Source organism: Mauremys mutica, chromosome 15, assembly GCF_020497125.1.
Source record: "Mauremys mutica isolate MM-2020 ecotype Southern chromosome 15, ASM2049712v1, whole genome shotgun sequence".
NCBI classification, from domain to species: Eukaryota; Metazoa; Chordata; order Testudines; family Geoemydidae; genus Mauremys; species Mauremys mutica.
The window spans coordinates 39,056,209-39,073,946 of record NC_059086.1 but is presented as its reverse complement, the minus strand read 5'-3'; the positions used below and the strand labels follow the sequence as shown (position 1 = coordinate 39,073,946).

The following is a 17,738-nucleotide window of genomic DNA, read 5'->3' as shown; positions in this document are numbered from 1 at the left end:
CCCGGCCCCAGCCACCGCCCGGCCCCGCCGCCGCCCCGGCCTCGCCACCGCCCCGGCCCCGCCACCGCCGCCACCCGGCCCCAGCCACCGCCCGGCCCCGCCACCGCCGCCGCCGGCCCTGGCGCCTCCCCGGCCCCAGCCACCGCCCGGCCCCGCCGCTGCCCCGGCCTCGCCACCGCCTGGCCCCGCCGCCGCCCCGGGCCTCGCCATCGCCGCCGCCCGGCCCCAGCCGCCGTCCCGGCCCCGCCACCGCCGCCGCCCGGCCCCGCCGCCTCCCGGCCCCAGCCGCCGCCCGGCCCCGCCGCCGCCCCAGCCCCGCCACCGCCGCCGCCCGGCCCCAGCCGCCGCCCCGCCACCGCCGCCGCCCGGCCCCGGCGCCTCCCCAGCCCCAGCCGCCGCCCCGGCCCCGCCACCGCCCGGCCCCGGCATCTCCCCAGCCCCAGCCACCACCCAGCCCTGGTGCCATCCCGGCCCCAGGCGCCGCGGGCCGTGTGGGGGGATGCGGCGGGGGCCCAGCTCGGGGAGAGCCCCCGGCCCGGGCACTGACCAGCTGTTCTCCCCCAGTACCTGCCCACGCAGACGCTGGTGCGGTTCATGGCCGACATCGCCAGCGGGATGGACTATCTCAGCAGCCGGAACTTCATCCACCGGGACCTGGCCGCCCGCAACTGCATGTGAGAGACGTGCCCCCCCCAGCCGGCGCCCCCCCGCTCAATGCTGCTGGCTCCTCCTCCCCCTGCCCCTCAGGGTCCCAGCCCCCCCCTCCTGCCCCTGCCTCCCCTGGCCCCCCAGGGTCCCATTCCCCCCTCCTGCCCCCACCTGCCTGCCCCTCCTCCCCCTGCCCCCCAGCCCCCCCCTCCTGCCCCCGCCTACCCCGGCCCCCAGGGTCCCATTCCCCCCTCCTGCCCCCACCTGCCTGCCCCTCCTCCCCCTGCCCCCCAGGGTCCCAGCCCCCCCCTCCTGCCCCTGCCTCCCCCGGCCCCCCAGGGTCCCATTCCCCCCTCCTGCCGCCACCAGCCTGCCCTTCCTCCCCCGGCCCCCTCAGGGTCCCAGCCCCCCCCGCCTCCCCCGGCCCCCCAGGGTCCCAGCCCCCCCCTCCTGCCCCCGCCTCCCCCGGCCCCCCAGGGTCCCATTCCCCGCTCCTGCCCCCACCTGCCTGCCCCTCCTCCCCCTGCCCCCCAGGGTCTCATTCCCCCCTCCTGCCGCCACCACCCCCCCCTCCCGACCCCCTGGCCTGTCCCTCCTCCCTCAGCCCCCCAGGACCCCCCTCACCGGGTCCTGTGCTGCCGCAGGCTGAACGAGAACATGAATGTCTGCGTGGCCGACTTCGGCCTCTCCAAGAAGATCTACAACGGCGACTATTACCGCCAGGGCCGCATCGCCAAGATGCCCGTCAAGTGGATCGCCATCGAGAGCCTGGCCGACCGCGTCTACACCACCAAGAGCGACGTGGTGAGCCCAGCGGGCGGGCGGGCGCGGCTACGACCCCTCCTGCGCGGCTACGGGCCCCTCCTGGCGGCTACGGGCCCGTCCTGCGCGGCTATGGGCCCCTCCTGGCGGCTACGGGCCCCTCCTGCGCGGCTACGGGCCCCTCCTGCCGGCTACGGGCCCCTCCTGGCGGCTACCAACCCCTCCTGCCAGCTACGGGCCCCTCCTGCCAGCTACGGGCCCCTCCTGCGCGGCTACCAACCCCTCCTGCCGGCTACGGGCCGCTCCTGCCGGCTACGGGCCCCTCCTGGCGCAGCCACAACCTCTCCTGCCTGGCGCAGCCACGACCCCTCCTGCCTGGCTACTGACCTCTCCCAGCCCAGCTACCAGCCCCTCCTGGCACAGCCACGATCCCTCCCAGCATGGCTATGGACCCCTCCTGCCTGGCTACCAGCCCCTCCTGGCACAGCCACAACCCCTCCTACACGGCTACCGACCCCGCCTAACGCGGCCACTGCCCCCTCCTGCCCCCAGCCCCCTCGTGGCCCGGCCCACGCGGCGCTGACGCTCTCCTCCCGCAGTGGTCGTTCGGGGTCACCATGTGGGAGATCGCCACGCGGGGGCAGACGCCGTACCCGGGCGTGGAGAACAGCGAGATCTACGACTACCTGCGCCAGGGCCATCGCCTCAAGCAGCCCCTCGACTGCCTGGACGGACTGTAAGGGCACCCGCCCCCCGGGACCCCCGGCCTCCCCCGGGACCCGCCGGCACGCCGCGGGGACCCCCCTGCAGACCCCCGGCCTCCCCCGGGACCCGCCGGCACGCCGTGGGGACCCCCCTGCAGACCCCAGAGCCCCGGGACCTGCCGGCACGCCGCGGGGACCCCCCTGCAGCCTCCTAGACCCCCCGGACCTGCCAGCACACCGCGGGGACCCCCCTGCAGCCCCCCAGACCCTCCGGGACCCGCCGGCACGCCATGGGAACCCCCCTGCAGCCCCCCAGACCCTCCGGGACCCGCCGGCACGCCATGGGAACCCCCCTGCAGCCCCCCAGACCCCCCAGCACGCTGTGGGGACCCCCCTGCAGCCCCCCAGAGCCCCGGGACCCGCCGGCACGCCGCGGGAACCCCCCTGCAGACCCCCAGGCCCTGCCGGCACACCACGGGGACCCTCCCAGAGCCCCGGGACCTGCCAGCACTCCGCGGGGACCCCCCTGCAGCCCCCCAGACCCCCGGGACCTGCCGGAATGCCGCAGGGACCCCCCAGACCCTCGGGACCTGCTGGCACGCTGTGAGAACAACCTCAGACCCCCGGGACCTGCCAGCACGCTGCAGGGACCCCCCAGAGCCCCGGGACCTGCCGGCATGCCGCGTGGACCCCCCAGAATCCCCCAGGACCTGCCAGCACACCGCAGGGACCCCCCAGATCTCCAGGACCTGCCGGCATGCTGCGGGGACCCCCGCCAGGGCCCTCCCAGACCTCCAGGACCTTCCGGCATGCCATGGGGACCCCCCGCCCAGGGTCCTGCCTCCAGCATGCCATGCCCACCCTCGGGCATTCCCAGCATGCTGCATCTCAGCCCCGGCCAGGGGATTGCCGTATGCCCCCCCCCCGTGCCCCACCCCAGAGGTGTCTGCGGCTCTGCGCCGGGGAAGGGGACCCCGTATATCCTGCCCCCCGTGCCCCGCGACTGCGGCTCTGCGCCGGGCAAGGGGACCCCATAGATCCAGCCCCCCGTGTCCCCGACTGCGGCTCTGCGCCGGGCGAGGGGACCCCATAGATCCAGCCCCCCGTGCCCCGCGACTGCGGCTCTGCGCCGGGCAAAGGGACCCCATAGATCCAGCCCCCCGTGCCCCGCGACTGCGGCTCTGCGCCGGGCGAGGGGACCCCGTATATCCAGCCCTGCCCCAGAGGGGCCACATCCCTGTAGGCAGTGGGGCAGAGGTGGCCCCCCGTTGATCGCTGCCCCTCTCCCCAGGTACCAGCTGATGAGCAGCTGCTGGGCCCTGCACCCCAAGGCGCGCCCCAGCTTCGAGGAGCTGCACGGGGCGCTGGACAAGACGCTGCGGAGCCTCCCGGCCGCCCAGGGCCCCGACGAGATCCTCTACGTCAACATGGAGGACGGGGGGGCAGAGCCGGGCGCCGTGGGGGGGCCGGGCCCCGAGCCGCCGGCCAAGGAGCAGCTGCTGCCAAAGGGGGCCGTGGCGGCCCAGGTGCACCGGGCCGAGGGGGCGGGACGCTACGTCCTGTGCCCCGCCCCCCCCGAGAGCGGCCGGCGGCCAGGTGACCCCCCCGCCTCCCCCGCGCCCTGCGCCGCCTCCGAGGAGGGGGCCTGAGGGGGGGCTGATCCCCAGGGGGCCCCGAGCCCCGTCTCACTGGCAGGGCTGGGCAGCCTGCTGGGGTGGCCCGGAGACCCCCCCTCTCCCAGCTGCCCCCATCTCCTGTCTGAGCCCCCGATCCTGGGCCCCGCCCCCCATCTCCTGTCTGACCCCCCCCCGATCCTGGGCCCCGCCCCCCATCTCCTCTCTGACCCCCCCCCGATCCTGGGCCCCGCCCCCCATCTCCTCTCTGAGCCCCCTCTGCCCCCCATCTCCTCTGTGACCCGCTGGATCCTGGGCCCCGCCCCCCATCTCCTCTCTGACCCCCCGATCCTGGGCCCCTGCCCCCCATCTCCTGCCTGACCCCCCGATCCTGGGCCCCGCCCCCATCTCCTGTCTGACCCCCCCCCGATCCTGGGCCCCGCCCCCCATCTCCTGTCTGACCCCCCCCCCGATCCTGGGCCCCGCCCCCCATCTCCTCTCTGACCCCCCGATCCTGGGCCCCTGCCCCCCATCTCCTGTCTGACCCCCCGCCGATCCTGGGCCCCGCCCGGCTCTACTGTCTTACCCCCCCGATCCTGGGCCCCGCCCCCCATCTCCTGTCTGACCCCCCCGATCCTGGGCCCCGCCCCCATCTCCTCTCTGACCCCCCCCCGATCCTGGGCCCCACCCCCATCTCCTCTCTGAGCCCCCTCTGCCCCCCATCTCCTCTCTGACCCGCCTGATCCTGGGCCCCGCCCCCCATCTCCTCTCTGACCCCCCTGATCCTGGGCCCCGCCCCCCATCTCCTCTCTGACCCTCCTGATCCTGGGACCCGCCCCCATCTCCTCTCTGACCCCCCTGATCCTGGGCCCCTGCCCCCCATCTCCTGTCTGACCCCCCTGATCCTGGGACCCGCCCCCCATCTCCTGTCTGACCCCCCTGATCCTGGGCCCCTGCCCCCCATCTCCTGTCTGACCCCCCTGATCCTGGGCCCCGCCCCCCATCTCCTGTCTGAGCCCCCTCTGCCCCCCATCTCCTCTCTGACCCGCCTGATCCTGGGCCCCGCCCCCCATCTCCTCTCTGACCCCCCTGATCCTGGGCCCCACCCCCCATCTCCTCTCTGACCCCCCTGATCCTGGGACCCGCCCCCCATCTCCTCTCTGAACCCCTGATCCTGGGACCCGCCCCCCATCTCCTCTCTGACCCCCCTGATCCTGGGTCCCTGCCCCCCATCTCCTCTCTGACCCCCCCGATCCTGGGCCCCGCCCCCCCTCCCCTGTCTGAGCCCCCTCTGCCCCCCATCTCCTCTGTGACCCGCCTGATCCTGGGCCCCGCCCCCCATCTCCTCTCGGACCCCCCTGATCCTGGGACCCGCCCCCCATCTCCTCTCTGACCCCCCTGATCCTGGGCCCCTGCCCCCCATTTCCTGTCTGACCCCCCCGATCCTGGGCCCCTGTCCCCCATTTCCTGTCTGACCCCCCCGATCCTGGGTCCCTGCCCCCCATCTCCTGTCTGACCCCCCCGATCCTGGGCCCCTGCCCCTATTTCCTGTCTGACCCCCTCGATCCTGGTCCCCTGCCCCCATTTCCTGTCTGACCCCCCGATCCTGGGCCCCTGCCCCCCATCTCCTGCCTGACCCCCCGATCCTGGGCCCCTGCCCCCCATCTCCTGTCTGAGCCCCCGATCCTGGGCCCCTGCGCCCCCACCCAACTCCAATCCCCAACAACTCCTCCCCCCACATTGCCTGTCCCCACCACCCCTTCCACCCCCAACAGGGGAACCCGGCCCCCCAAACCATCCTTCCCGAATCCCTCCCACCCTTCCCCACCTGCAGCCAGGCCCCCAGCAAGACCTTCCCTCCCAGCCCCCTCTGCCACATGGCCGGTCTCCCTGCTGAGCCCAGGCCTGCTGCCCCCCATGGCACGTACGGGGTGAGCAGGGGGCGGCCAGGCCGGGTCGGGGCGGCTGCCCCCCACCCCTGGCCCAGCCCCGCCATTTCCCCTCCAGCTGTTTCACTGCCATAGGGCGGGGCAGGGCCCCTGCCCCTCGCCGGGACGGGACCAGGCCCTTGGGGCCACATCGAGGTCGCCCCATGGCACCGGCCACCCCAGCGGGAGCTCGCAGGAGCCACCAGGGACCTGGCCACCGACTCCCGCCGGGCTGGTACGACAGAGCCGGCGGAGCGTTACGGGAAGAGAGTCACGGGGCGGGGCCGGCTCCCAACGCCCCAGGGCCCGGAGCCGCTGCGTGTGGGGGATTCCTGGGACCGAGCCGCCCCCTGGATGCCGCCAGCGTCTGGTGCCTGGCTCCGCTCCGTTCTGCCGGGCAGGGCCTCGCATCGGGCCTGTGTCGCTCCGGAGGTTTGAACCCGGCCGGCGGCTCTTCAGATGCGGCCCCACCAGGAGCACAAGGAGACCGACCGGGGAACTCAGGCAAAGGGCCGCCGGGCCGGGGCTGCACTTTGCCGTGGCCAAAGCCCTGGGCGGGGCCAGCGCGGGCCCAGGGACACGGGGCTGAGTCAGGAGCCCGGGTTAGAGACGAAGCCACTTTTGCACTATTGTCCGTGTCGGGCCGGGCGCACGGCAGTCTGAGCCGCTGCCGACCGGCTCCAGGTTCGAATCCCTCCGGCCGTGGAGCAGCCCGAGAGCGGCCAGACTGGATGCAGCCGGCACGGAGCTCCATCCGGCTGGGGGGACGTCTGTGCTGCTGCGGGTCTGCGTGTGCCGTGGGCTCCCCACAGAAAGGGGGCACGGCTCGGACGTGGCAGGTACCGGGCCCCAGCCTGCTCCCAAACCCACCCAGGCCAAGAGCTTCCCGGGGCCGCGCCCACCGTCAGCTCCCACAGGGCGCCCGGCTCCGGGGAGAAAGACGAGGGGCCCCCAGCTTGGGGGCTGCAGGGAATTCAGCCTTCGTTCGCCCCCCCTGGATGCAAATGCCGCGTGTGCCGGCCTGCGCACCCGCCTGTTACGATGCCCACGCTGCACCGCCAGCCCCAGCGCTGCCCTGACCTGAACGCCCGGCCTAGCCAGGGCCCGGGCGAGGGACGCGGCACGTCTGCCGAGCGGAGCCGGTTCCTGGCGACGCGCCGACGGGACGGTCACAGAACTGTACATAGGTTGTTTATACGCTGTACATGGAACGGCGGCTCCGGTTTTAACGCACCCGCGTCCCTGTCAGGGCGCGAGCCGAGCGAGAGCTTATAAATAAACGCTGCCGAGCCGAGCTGGTGAGCGGCTTCCATCTCTGCTTCAGAGCGGGGGCTAGCGGTGAGAGCAGGGGGCTGGGAGCCAGGACTCCGGGGTTCTCTCCCAGCGGGGGGCTGGGAGCCAGGACTCCGGGGTTCTCTCCCAGCGGGGGAGGGGAGCGGGGGGCTGGGAGCCAGGACTCCGGGGTTCTCTCCCAGCAGTGGGAGGGGAGCGGGGGCTAGCGGTGAGAGCAGGGGGCTGGGAGCCAGGACTCCGGGGTTCTCTCCCAGCGGGGGAGGGGAGCGGGGGGCTGGGAGCCAGGACTCTGGGGTTCTCTCCCAGCGGGGGGCTGGGAGCCAGGACTCTGGGGTTCTCTCCCAGCGGGGGGCTGGGAGCCAGGACTCCGGGGTTCTCTCCCAGCGGGGGAGGGGAGCGGGGGGCTGGGAGCCAGGACTCCGGGGTTCTCTCCCAGCGGGGGAGGGGAGTGGGGGGGCTGGGAGCCAGGACTCCGGGGTTCTCTCCCAGCGGGGGAGGGGAGCGGGGGGCTGGGAGCCAGGACTCCGGGGTTCTCTCCCAGCGGGGGAGGGGAGTGGGGGGGCTTGGAGCCAGGACTCCGGGGTTCTCTCCCAGCGGGGGAGGGGGGTCTGGCTCTGTCACTGACTTGCCACCCATAGCCAGGCTGGTCCCTGTATGGGGGCTGCCCCAGCCGGAGGGTTAACGGGCCCGTCCAGCGCTGGGCCCCAGGGCAAACAGCCTGGAACGGGGGGGCTGGACCCCAGGGAGAACGTGTGGGAGCCTGAGCAGGCCCCAGTGTGTCTGTCTTGGGGGGGAGCTGGCTGGGAGTAGCCTCTGAGCAAAGCATGCTGGGAGTGGGAGGAGCTTCTGGGGCTATAAAACACAGGCCCCCCAAGCCCTGCCTAGAGCCGGTGTGAGGGGAGCTGCTGGGAGGGGAGGTGCCCACAGGGGCAGGGGGCACCCGGGGCCTTGGGGGCTCTGTGGGGTCTGGTGCTGGCAGCCCTGCCCTGCCCTGCCCTGCGCCACGCGCTGCCCTTGCCCCAGGAGAGCAGTGGGGGCGGGGAACGGGCTCGGCACAGCTGCTTCGGTTCTGCCATGTTTTGCATGGCTGGTGCAAAGGGGGGTGGTTCTGATGTCGGTGGAGTGATGCTCCTCACTCCCAACCTGTAGCCCCCGGGGGTGTCCCCCACCTCTGCCGGTGCCCCTCACTCCTGACCCGCAGCCCCTGCTACCCCAGCCCTGCCCTCACCTCTGCGGTGCCCCTCACTCCCGACCCGCAGCCCCTGCTACCCCAGCCCTGCCCCCACCTCTGCAGTGCCCCTCACTCCCGACCTGCTACCCCAGCCCTGCCCCCACCTCTGCGGTGCCCCTCACTCCCGACCCGCAGCCCCTGCTACCCCAGCCCTGCCCCCACCTCTGCGGTGCCCCTCACTCCCGACCCGCAGCCCCTGCTACCCCAGCCCTGCCCCCACCTCTGCGGTGCCCCTCACTCCCGATCCGCAGCCCCCTGCTAACCCTGTGCCTCTGAGGGCCGGCTCTGAGATCCGGGGAGTCGTGGCCTGTCTTGCCCCAGGGAGCTGAGCCCCCAGCTCTGGAGCCCTGATATGACGGGGCTGGTTTCCGTTTGCCCAGCCGAGAACAAAGGCTCCCCAGTGCCTCGCTGCCAACGCTTCCCTTATCAGGGGGGATTAAGACATTTTGCAATTGGGGGGTGGAGGCCCATCAGAGAAGGACAATCCTCCCGCTTTGCTCTGGGGGCTGTTCCGCAAACTGATACCGGGCCGGGGGGTGGCAGAACATGCCAAGTTCCTGCAGGGCCTGGTTACACAATGGGATTTACAGCAATTCCCCCCATCACCCTCCCCATCATCAGCTCAGGGTTCAGTGCGCCTCACTCCCGACCCGCAGCCCCCTGCTACCCCAGCTCTGGGTTCCCCCCTGCACCCAGATCTGCGGTGCCCCTCACTCCCGACCCGCAGCCCCCTGCCAGCCCAGCTCTGCCCCCCAAGCCCTGCCAGTGCCCCTCACTCCCGACCCGCAGCCCCCTGCCAGCCCAGCTCTGCCCCCCAAGCCCTGCCAGTGCCCCTCACTCCCGACCCGCAGCCCCTGCTAGCCCGCTCCAGCCTTGGCTCCTTAGCACCCCCTGCAGCACCCCTCCCCCCTGCCCCCCCCCGGTTCCCATCAGGTCACCCCCAGGGCTCAGGCCTCTCTTGCTTGGGCATGAGACACCCCCTCCCCCGTTAATCCCCCGCCCCGCTATCTCGCTGGCACAAGCGGCCCATCAATCACCGAGCTGAACAAATCAACCTGACACCAGCCAATTTAGGGATCAGTGTCAGGTCGCCCGGCTAGTGAGTGGCGATTGTCAGCCCGTCCCCCCGTCACGCGCAGGCCTGCGGCACCTTCCGCTGCCGCTATAAAGCCCCTGGGGGCGCGGGGGGCTGGCACAGACGGGCCATGGCCACCATCGTACTCGCCCTGTTCCTGGCGGGCTGCCCGCTCCTGCGCTGGACGGCCGCCTCCGTGAGTATCTTGGCCCACGCGCTGCTTTGCCAGGGCCAGGGCGGCCCGGAGGCTGAAATCACCTGCCTGCCTTGGACATGGGTGAAATCCTGCCGGGGCGACTGGCGATTCCAGGCCTGGCCGTGCTGCGTGCCCATGAAATGTCCCCTGGGTTTCCCCTCCGCCCGCCCCGATCCCCTCTGCCCCGGCCGCTGCACCCTCTGACGCGCTCCTCCCCAGAAGTGGCTGCATTCCCGTGGTGCTTCGGGGAGGGGACATGAGACGTGACGCTTGGGTAACGGGTCCCGCCTGCTCCCCGCTCCCCCTTCCAGGCCGTGCAGAATCTGAGCAGCGTGATGGACGCCAGCGGTCACTGCGTCTGCACCGTCATCCTGCCCGACGACACCTTCCCCCTGCGGCGGATCGAGCTGCTGGAGACGTCCGCCCGCAACCTGACCCTGCGTGTGCAGCGGGAGATGGAGAAGGTGAGGCTGGGGAGGGGACGGGGGGAGAACCGAGGGGTCAGGGGCCCCGGCTCTGCGTGAGCTCGGGCGAATTCCTTCCCCCCGGGCCAGGGCAGCGTCGGCCCCGGGGCTGGGGCTGGTCAGGGCAGGCTACGCAAGGGTTGGGGCCGACAGAGCCGCCCCGGAGCAGCCGTTCTCGGGGCACTCAGCCCTGGTGCAAGGCCTGGGCTGCGTGTGGCACAGCTGCCCTCTGCTGGCCTGGCTCTCGGCACCGTCGGGGGGGGGGGCGCCCCCGGCCCTGGCCGCCGAGGGCCAATTTTAGCCCATTTCTTGCCACTAGCGAATCACTCGCCAAACAAGCGTCCCCTGCCCCCGCTCTCCCCCCTCCCCAGGGCTCCGGGCTCCCAGCGTCTCAGTGCCAAGGCCAAGCCCAAGGGAACAACGAACGACGTCGTCCCGGGACTCGCCGGGGCCCAGACTCAGCCCACCGGAGCGAGACCCCCCCCCCCCGCCCCTGTCCGTCTCAGCCCTGCCCCCCCAGCTCCGGGCGCCCCCTGTTCCGGCGCTGGGCGGAGGCCGCTGGACGGTTCTCGTCAATGTCGTTAGTGAAACTGACCCAGGCGCGGAAGGGAACCTTTCCCCCGAACTCCCTCCCCGGGGATCTCGCCTCTGACTCTGTCCTGGCTCGAGGGGAATCTGGCCTCTGTTTCTTGGTTCCCCAGACTGTGAAGTGTTCAGGGGAACAGATTTCTGCTGCCCAGCTGGTGGGTGTGACCGAGACGGGCGGGGAGCTCCCCCCACATCCAGCCTCCCCCAGGGAGTAACACGGGGGTGAATCCAGAGTCACCCCCGACTGCAGTAGGATCAGGGCTGGGTTCTGATCTCAGCTGCTCCAGTGTTAATCCGGAGTCACCCCCGACTGCAGTGGGGTCGGGGCTGGGTTCTGATCTCAGCTGCTCCAGTGTTAATCCGGAGTCACCCCCGACTGCAGTGGGGTCAGGGCTGGTTCTGACCCAGGGGAGTAATGTGGATTTACACCGGATGAGGTCTGACACCCTCCCCCCGGCAGCTCCAGGAATACGGGCAGCGCCTGGCGTGGTACGAGGCCAAGCTGCAGAACGCCAGCCGCCGGCTGCAGCTGCTGGAGGCGGGCGACCTGACCCCCACCGAGCTGGACTTCCAGGAGCTGCGGAAGGAGATCGGCGAGATGGAGTCCTTCGTGGGCCACCTCCGCTCCTCCCTCAACGGGAGCGACACCACGGTGGAGGTGGTGCACCGGGAGGTGAGCGTCTCGCGGGCCGGGGTCTGGCAGGAAGGGCCCGGGCCCCCCTGGCAGGGCTGGGCTCAGATCCCGTGTGGATCAGACACAGGCTGGCCCGGGGGCGAGAGACGGACTGTGGGGGCGTTCGGGGCGACCCCTGATTCCCACCCGCGCTCAGACCCCCGGCTGGCCCTCGTGTTGGGGGGGAGGGATTCCCCGCAGCGTGGGGTGGCAGGAAGAACCAGCCAATTGCAAGCTGGGAAGGGTGCGTGTCACTTTCTCACTCCTCTTCTGCGGCCAATCGCTTCCTTTCCCGACACAGGCCACGCCCAGGGGATGATCCAGGTAAGCCCCGCCCCAGAGGAGGGTCCCACGCCGGAGCAGCCCCTGTCAGGGTGGGACTGATGCCATGAAGTGCCCTCAACACCGACCCCACCCTCCTGGGGGCTGGCCCGGGGCCCACTGCCAGGCCGGCCTTCCCGGGCTGCAGCGGGGGTTGGGTCCCGCCCGCAGCAGGGAGAACTCAGCCCCGGCCTCTCCCCCCATGTGTGGAGCCCCACCAGAGCCATGCGGTCGCCTGCACACACACGGGTCAACACCTGCTCCCAGCGACGGGCTCAGGCTCTCGGCAGACCCAGGCAGCGTCGCTGCGTCACTCACACTCGGGGCAGCTCCCCCCACCCAGCGACGGGCTCAGGCTCCCTGCAGACCCAGACAGCGTCACTCGCACTCGGGGCAGCTCCCCCTGCTCCCAGCGACGGGCTCAGGCTCCCTGCAGACCCAGGCAGCGTCGCTGCGTCACTCACACTTGGGGCAGCTCCCCCCACCCAGCGACGGGCTCAGGCTCCCTGCAGACCCAGGCAGCGTCACTCACACTCGGGGCAGCTCCCCCCACCCAGCGACGGGCTCAGGCTCCCTGCAGACCCAGGCAGCGTCACTCACACTCGGGGCAGCTCCCCCCACCCAGCGACGGGCGCAGGCTCCCTGCAGACCCAGGCAGCATCACTCACACTCAGGGCAGCTCCCCCCACCCAGCGACGGGCTCAGGCTCCCTGCAGACCCAGGCAGCATCACTCACACTCAGGGCAGCTCCCCCTGCTCCCAGCGACGGGCTCAGGCTCCCTGCAGACCCAGGCAGCGTCACTCACACTCAGGGCAGCTCCCCCCACCCAGCGACGGGCTCAGGCTCCCTGCAGACCCAGGCAGCGTCACTCACAGTCGGGGCAGCTCCCCCCACCCAGCGACGGGCTCAGGCTCCCTGCAGACCCAGGCAGCGTCACTCACACTCGGGGCAGCTCCCCGCACCCAGCGACGGGCTCAGGCTCCCTGCAGACCCAGGCAGCGTCACTCACACTCGGGGCAGCTCCCCCCACCCAGCGACGGGCTCAGGCTCCCTGCAGACCCAGGCAGTGTTGCTCCGTTGGTTCTGCTCAAGTCACATTTTCAAGCTTTTCCTCGCAAGCGCCAGGGCTAGAAATGTAATTCCCCCCCTCCACCCCCCCCCACTGACAGGCAAAGTTACACCAAAGGGTTAACCTCCGCGTACCCGATTCATTCCTCATCGGGGTCAGGTCCATGTTCAAAGAGCCTGGCTGACGATCCTGCCTTGCCGGCTGGGCAGCCCCCTCTGCGGAGGCCCCGTTTCTAGGCCCCTGTCCCCTTTGGGGCGAGTCTCTGGTGCTGGTGCGCGGTGGGAGGCTCGGCCGGGGCCGGGCCGGGCCGAGTTCGCTCCGTGGCTGTCGGGAGGAGAACTCCTGTTTCTCCAGGGACGGGCCGCACACCGTCCTGCTGCTACCGAGAACGAGAAACGTGCTGGCGGGGCCGTTGGCCGGAGCCTGGCGGCCCGAGGGCAGGGCCCCGCTGGGACCCGGCAGGATTCCCGCCCTCTCGACAGCCTCCTCCATGGCCCGGGGGGGCCTGCGCTGCTCTGCCCCCTCCCCGCAGACGGCTCCAGCCTGACGCCGGCAAACCCTGCGCCCTGCAGCCCCCTCGCCCCGGGCGCCCTTGACTCCCGCCCCGTGTCTTGGTCTTTCAGCTCTTTGTGACTTTCTGCCGCCCCACCAACTACGTCCTGCCCTTCGTCAATGTCCGGGGCAAGTCCCTCATCGACCGGCGCTGGAACTGCCCCCTCATCTACCTGCTGCGCCGGACCCAGCGGGCCCGGGCCTGCGAGCTCCTGGCCGCCCCCCAGTGGCGGGGCGAGCCCAGGGAGGACTACGTCATCCTGGCCCCCCGGCGCTGGGACAGGAGGTCTCACAAGAGGTCCTTCGCCTGCTGGAAGCCGCAGTGAGCCGCCAGCCGGCCGGGCCCCGGGGCGGAAGGGTGAGGCTGGCACAGGGGGACGGGGATCCTCGCCCCCCTGGAGGCCATCGGCCACCTGCCCACGGGCTCGGACGCCCCCCGAATCTGCTGCCGAGCTCGTCAAGTGGAGCTGAGCTTCCCGCCACCCGCTCTCCCCGTGTGGCACCCGGCCCTGGAAATCCAGGAAGGGTTAATCGGTGCCAGTGATTGACAGTTGCCTCTCCCTTTGTCCCGCCCCCCCGGGGGGCGTGGCATAGTTTTGGCCACACCCCAAGGCTTGGCGGGCTCTGGCGACTCCCAGGCGGCCGCGAAGTCGTTCCCGGGCCTGGCTGCAGCAGGGAAACGTGACCCCACCGCCAGGGTCCAGCTGCCACTGAAATCCCGAACTCCCCCAGGAGTCCCAGCGCTGGACGACCCTGTCGTGGGCTACACCCAGCCGGGGCCTGGCCCCCTTCCGCCAGGGAGAAACGCAGCCCCAAGGCGGCCTCCCCGTGAAAGTGCCCATGCTCTGCCCCCATCCCCCCGCTGCCTGCATGTCCCCTGGCGCCGTCCCAGCGTCCCGTTAGCCGCGGCCAAAGAAACAAACTGCAATAAAAACGTTCCTATTTCACCATCCTCCGTGGTCTCGCTGGCCGAGTTCATTTCCGAGCCTCGGGCGGGACGCGCTCAAACACGCGTGCGACCCCCGCGGGGATCGCCCGGCACAGCGGCCAGCGTGGGCTGAGCACCCGGACACATGTCCCGGGACAGCCACCTCCGAAATGGGACGGTCCTGGGAGCGCCTGGCCAGGCGGGGACGCCGGCCAGCACAGCACCGGGGCCGGCACCAGGGCCGAGCTGTGCAAATACCGGATATTTGGGTTCTCTGAAGAACAGTCGTTTTGCGTCGAACCGAAAACAAATCGTTTTGTGCTGTTTGGTGCATCGAAAACTTGTGCGGGGGGGGGGGAGTTATTTGGGGCTGAACGAAACGTTTTGCTTGTTCCCCTTTCGTTTCGTTTTGGGGCCTTTTTAACCCTTTGCCGTGGGGCGCGGGGTAAGTTAGAGCGAAGGCTGGTTCTCAACAGAGAGGCCCGTTGAAACCCCCAAACACGACCCAGGCTGGGCGGCTCGGAATTGTTTCGGGGTCGGGGGGGGGGCGGGGTTTCCAGCTGAAACAATTTGGCGAAACTGATGCAAATTCACGAAATGTTTTGGCGTTTTGCCAAATCTGCATTTTTTTCCCTAGAAAAAAGTTTGGGACCCAATTTCCCCCCCAGCTCTTGTGGGGATTTGGGCCACGGGCTGGGGCCACTAGACGCCTTCCCAGCTATTCTCCAGGCTGGGTTTCCCTGTCCCCCCTGCTTCAGAGTTCGGGGGGACGTGGCCACGAGGCGCCGGAGGGCGACTATCTGGAGCGTGTCCTGGAGCGTGACCTGGAGTTACTGGCTAAGCGAGGGGGCCGGCCGGGGACAGGACATTTTTGGTGACATTTGGCTGGGTGGAAAACTGCTCCGAGCTCGCCGCTGTCAGAGCCGCTGCTCTGGGGCGGGGGCGTCCGACGGAGCTGGCTGGCTAAGGGGGCACCGGGCAGGGCGGGAGGCTGGGCACCGGGGGGATCCAGCGAGGGGGTGCCTGGAGCCCTGCTTCCGCCGGAGCGGGGCGCCCAGGCCCCGTGGGGAAGGGCTGACGCTTGCCCTGTTCCTTGCAGCTCCAGAACATGTCGGTCACCGTGAGCGCCCTGGAGTCCTACGACAAGCACCACGTGGTGGCCATGAGGCGGGAGCTGACCGCGCTCCGGCAGCGCTTGGCGGAGTGTCAGAAGGACAAGCCCCTGCTGGGACGGCAGCCGCCGATGGGTGAGTCCCTCCCAGGGGCGCTCGCTGGGCTGGGGGTTCCGGGGCCCCTCGAGGGGGCACAGCCCCATGGTTCGGGCTCTTGGCTTGGGCCCCGGCGCTGCCCCAGAGCCCCTGTGTGACCTACACATCACCGCGTCGCTCTGTGCCTCGGGGTCCCGTCTGAGGAGTGGGGCTAGCAGCCCTGGCTGCCCCCCCGGGGGAGCTGTGAGGGGCTCAGACGCTGAGGGGCTGCGGGCCAGACGGAAAGAGGAGGCCGAGGAGGATGGAGATGAAGGGAGGCAGGGAGAGTGTCAGCAAATCCAGGGCTTTCAGACACGGCTCAGGGGCCAGCAGGGGAGGCTGGTTTCCTCTGAATCGTTTCACCCACTGGTTGGCCTGAATCCCACTCCTGTCAGAGCCGGCAGAGAACCCAGGAGTCCTGGCTCCCAGCTCCAACCACTAGACCCCACTCCCCTCCCAGGGCTGGGAGAGAACCCAGGAGTCCTGGCTCCCAGGCCCCCCTGCTCTAACCCACCAGCCCCCACTCCCCTCCCAGAGCCGGGGAGAGAACCCAGGAGTCCTGGCTCCCAGGCCCCCCTGCTCTGACCCACCAGCCCCCACTCCCCTCCCAGAGCTGGGAGAGAACCCAGGAGTCCTGGCTCCCCGCCCCACTCTCACCACTGGACCCCCCTATCTAACCCTTGTGACTCCCCATCCCCCCAGGCACGTGCGACCACCAGGGGATCTGGCGCATCGGCAAGCCCACGGTGGTGCAGCTGAACTGGCAGGGCGCGAGCTACAAGGCCGGGGCCTGGGGCAAGGAGTCGGCCCTGCGCGCCGGGCGGAAGGAGCGCTACTGGGTGGCCCCCCTGAACCTGGACGGCCGGCGGCTGGACTCGGTGCGTCTCTACGGCTCCTACCAGGACCTGCTGCTGGCCCGGAACCCCACGGACCAGCTGATCACGGGCTTCGGGCAGGGGGCCGGGCCGGCGCTCTACAACGGCTCCTTCTACTACAACTGCTACAATGCGCGGGAGCTCTGCCGCCTGGACCTGGAGAGTGGGGCCGTCGACCGCAAGGCGGTGCCCAACGCCACCTTCAACAACCGCTTCTCCTACGCGGGCACCAGCTGGCAGGGCCTCGACCTGGCCGCCGACGAGCGCGGGCTCTGGGTGCTCTACGCCACCGAGCGCAGCGAGGGCGACATCGTCATCGGCCGCCTCAGCCCCGGCTCGCTGGCCCTGGAGAAGACCTGGCAGACCTCCCAGTACAAGCCGGCGGCCACCAACGCCTTCATGGTGTGCGGGGTGCTGTACGCCACCCGGGCGGTCAGCACCCGCCGCGAGGAGATCTTCTACGCCTACGACACCCGCACCGGCCGGGAGAGCCGCCTCAGCCTGCCGCTGGACAAGGTGACGGACGTCGTGCGGTCGCTGAGCTACAACCCCACTGACCACAAGCTCTACGTCTTCAGCGATGGCTACCAGCTTCGCTACGACGTCCTCTTCCGGCCCTAGTGCCCGGCCGCACGGCCAGCTCCCGGCGCGGGCCGGCCTCCCGCCTCCTCCAGCCCAGCCTCCTCCGTTCCTCCATCCCCCTCCGCCTCCTCCGTTCCTCCATCCCCTTCCCGCCTCCTCCGTTCCGCCATCCTCTTCCAGCTCAGCCTTCTCCGTTCCTCCATCCCCCTCCGGCCCAGCCTCCTCCGTTCCTCCATCCCCATTCTGCCTTCTCCGTTCCTCCATCCACTTCCCACCTCCTCCGTTCCGCCATCCCCCTCCGCCTCCTCCGTTCCGCCATCCTCTTCCAGCTCAGCCTTCTCCGTTCCTCCATCCCCCTCCGGCCCAGCCTTCTCCGTTCCTCCATCCCCCTCCGCCTCCTCCGTTCCGCCATCCTCTTCCAGCTCAGCCTTCTCCGGTCCTCCATCCCCCTCCGGCCCAGCCTTCTCCGTTCCTCCATCCCCCTCCGCCTCCTCCGTTCCGCCATCCTCTTCCAGCTCAGCCTTCTCCGTTCCTCCATCCCCCTCCGGCCCAGCCTTCTCCGTTCCTCCATCCCCTTCCCGCCTCCTTTCCCCCCTTTCATTCGCCCGCAAGCTCCCATCCCCCCCTTCCCTTTCCCCCCCACCTCCTTCCCCCCCTTCCCTGCCCCTTGCTCCCCGGATCCTTCCACTCCTTCCTGCCCTCTTCCCCAGCCACTGCCCGGCTTCCTCCTCTCCCACCTCCAGCTGCATCACTAGAACCAACCCATGTGATTTTTTTTTCTCTTAAACCTCTTGGCTAGAGCTAAGTTTGCTCAAGGGCCGAGGGAGATTCCCCCTCCCGGCTCCCGGACTCTGCCTCCTGCCCCGATCGGGTTTCTGCCCCCCCCCCCCATGCAATACAAGCGCGGGTGGGGCTGCGATCTCGGCTCCCGATCCCCCTTTACCCTAAGTCCCCTGCCCACGGCTGGATTGGGGCAAAGGGACCAGAA

At 70.8% G+C, this 17,738-nt stretch overlaps 2 protein-coding genes across 2 annotated transcripts; both read left to right on the top strand.

Annotated features, from left to right (window-relative positions):
- The first annotated feature begins 563 nt into the window (after positions 1-563).
- Positions 564-3,935, top strand: LOC123350620 (tyrosine-protein kinase receptor UFO-like). The gene is made up of 4 exons (XM_044989282.1): positions 564-674; positions 1,293-1,452; positions 2,010-2,146; positions 3,406-3,935. The coding sequence occupies exons 1-4, from the start codon at positions 595-597 to the stop codon at positions 3,761-3,763; spliced, it is 735 nt and encodes a 244-aa protein (XP_044845217.1). The 5' UTR covers positions 564-594; the 3' UTR covers positions 3,764-3,935.
- Positions 3,936-9,369: 5,434 nt separating this feature from the next.
- Positions 9,370-16,892, top strand: LOC123350379 (olfactomedin-like). Its single transcript, XM_044988932.1, has 5 exons — positions 9,370-9,450; positions 9,762-9,914; positions 10,963-11,175; positions 15,146-15,293; positions 15,996-16,892. Exons 1-5 carry the CDS (start codon positions 9,385-9,387, stop codon positions 16,787-16,789), a joined length of 1,374 nt encoding a protein of 457 aa, XP_044844867.1. The 5' UTR covers positions 9,370-9,384; the 3' UTR covers positions 16,790-16,892.
- The last annotated feature ends 846 nt before the right edge of the window (positions 16,893-17,738 follow it).

Coding starts and splice junctions, on each gene's coding strand:
- LOC123350620 (XM_044989282.1), top strand. CDS start 595: ATGGCCGACATCGCCAGCGGGATGGACTATCTCAGCAGCCGGAACTTC. Junction 675..1,292: donor CTGGCCGCCCGCAACTGCAT/GTGAGAGACGTG, acceptor GTGCTGCCGCAG/GCTGAACGAGAACATGAATG. Junction 1,453..2,009: donor ACACCACCAAGAGCGACGTG/GTGAGCCCAGCG, acceptor CTCCTCCCGCAG/TGGTCGTTCGGGGTCACCAT.
- LOC123350379 (XM_044988932.1), top strand. CDS start 9,385: ATGGCCACCATCGTACTCGCCCTGTTCCTGGCGGGCTGCCCGCTCCTG. Junction 9,915..10,962: donor TGCAGCGGGAGATGGAGAAG/GTGAGGCTGGGG, acceptor TCCCCCCGGCAG/CTCCAGGAATACGGGCAGCG. Junction 11,176..15,145: donor TGGAGGTGGTGCACCGGGAG/GTGAGCGTCTCG, acceptor TGTTCCTTGCAG/CTCCAGAACATGTCGGTCAC.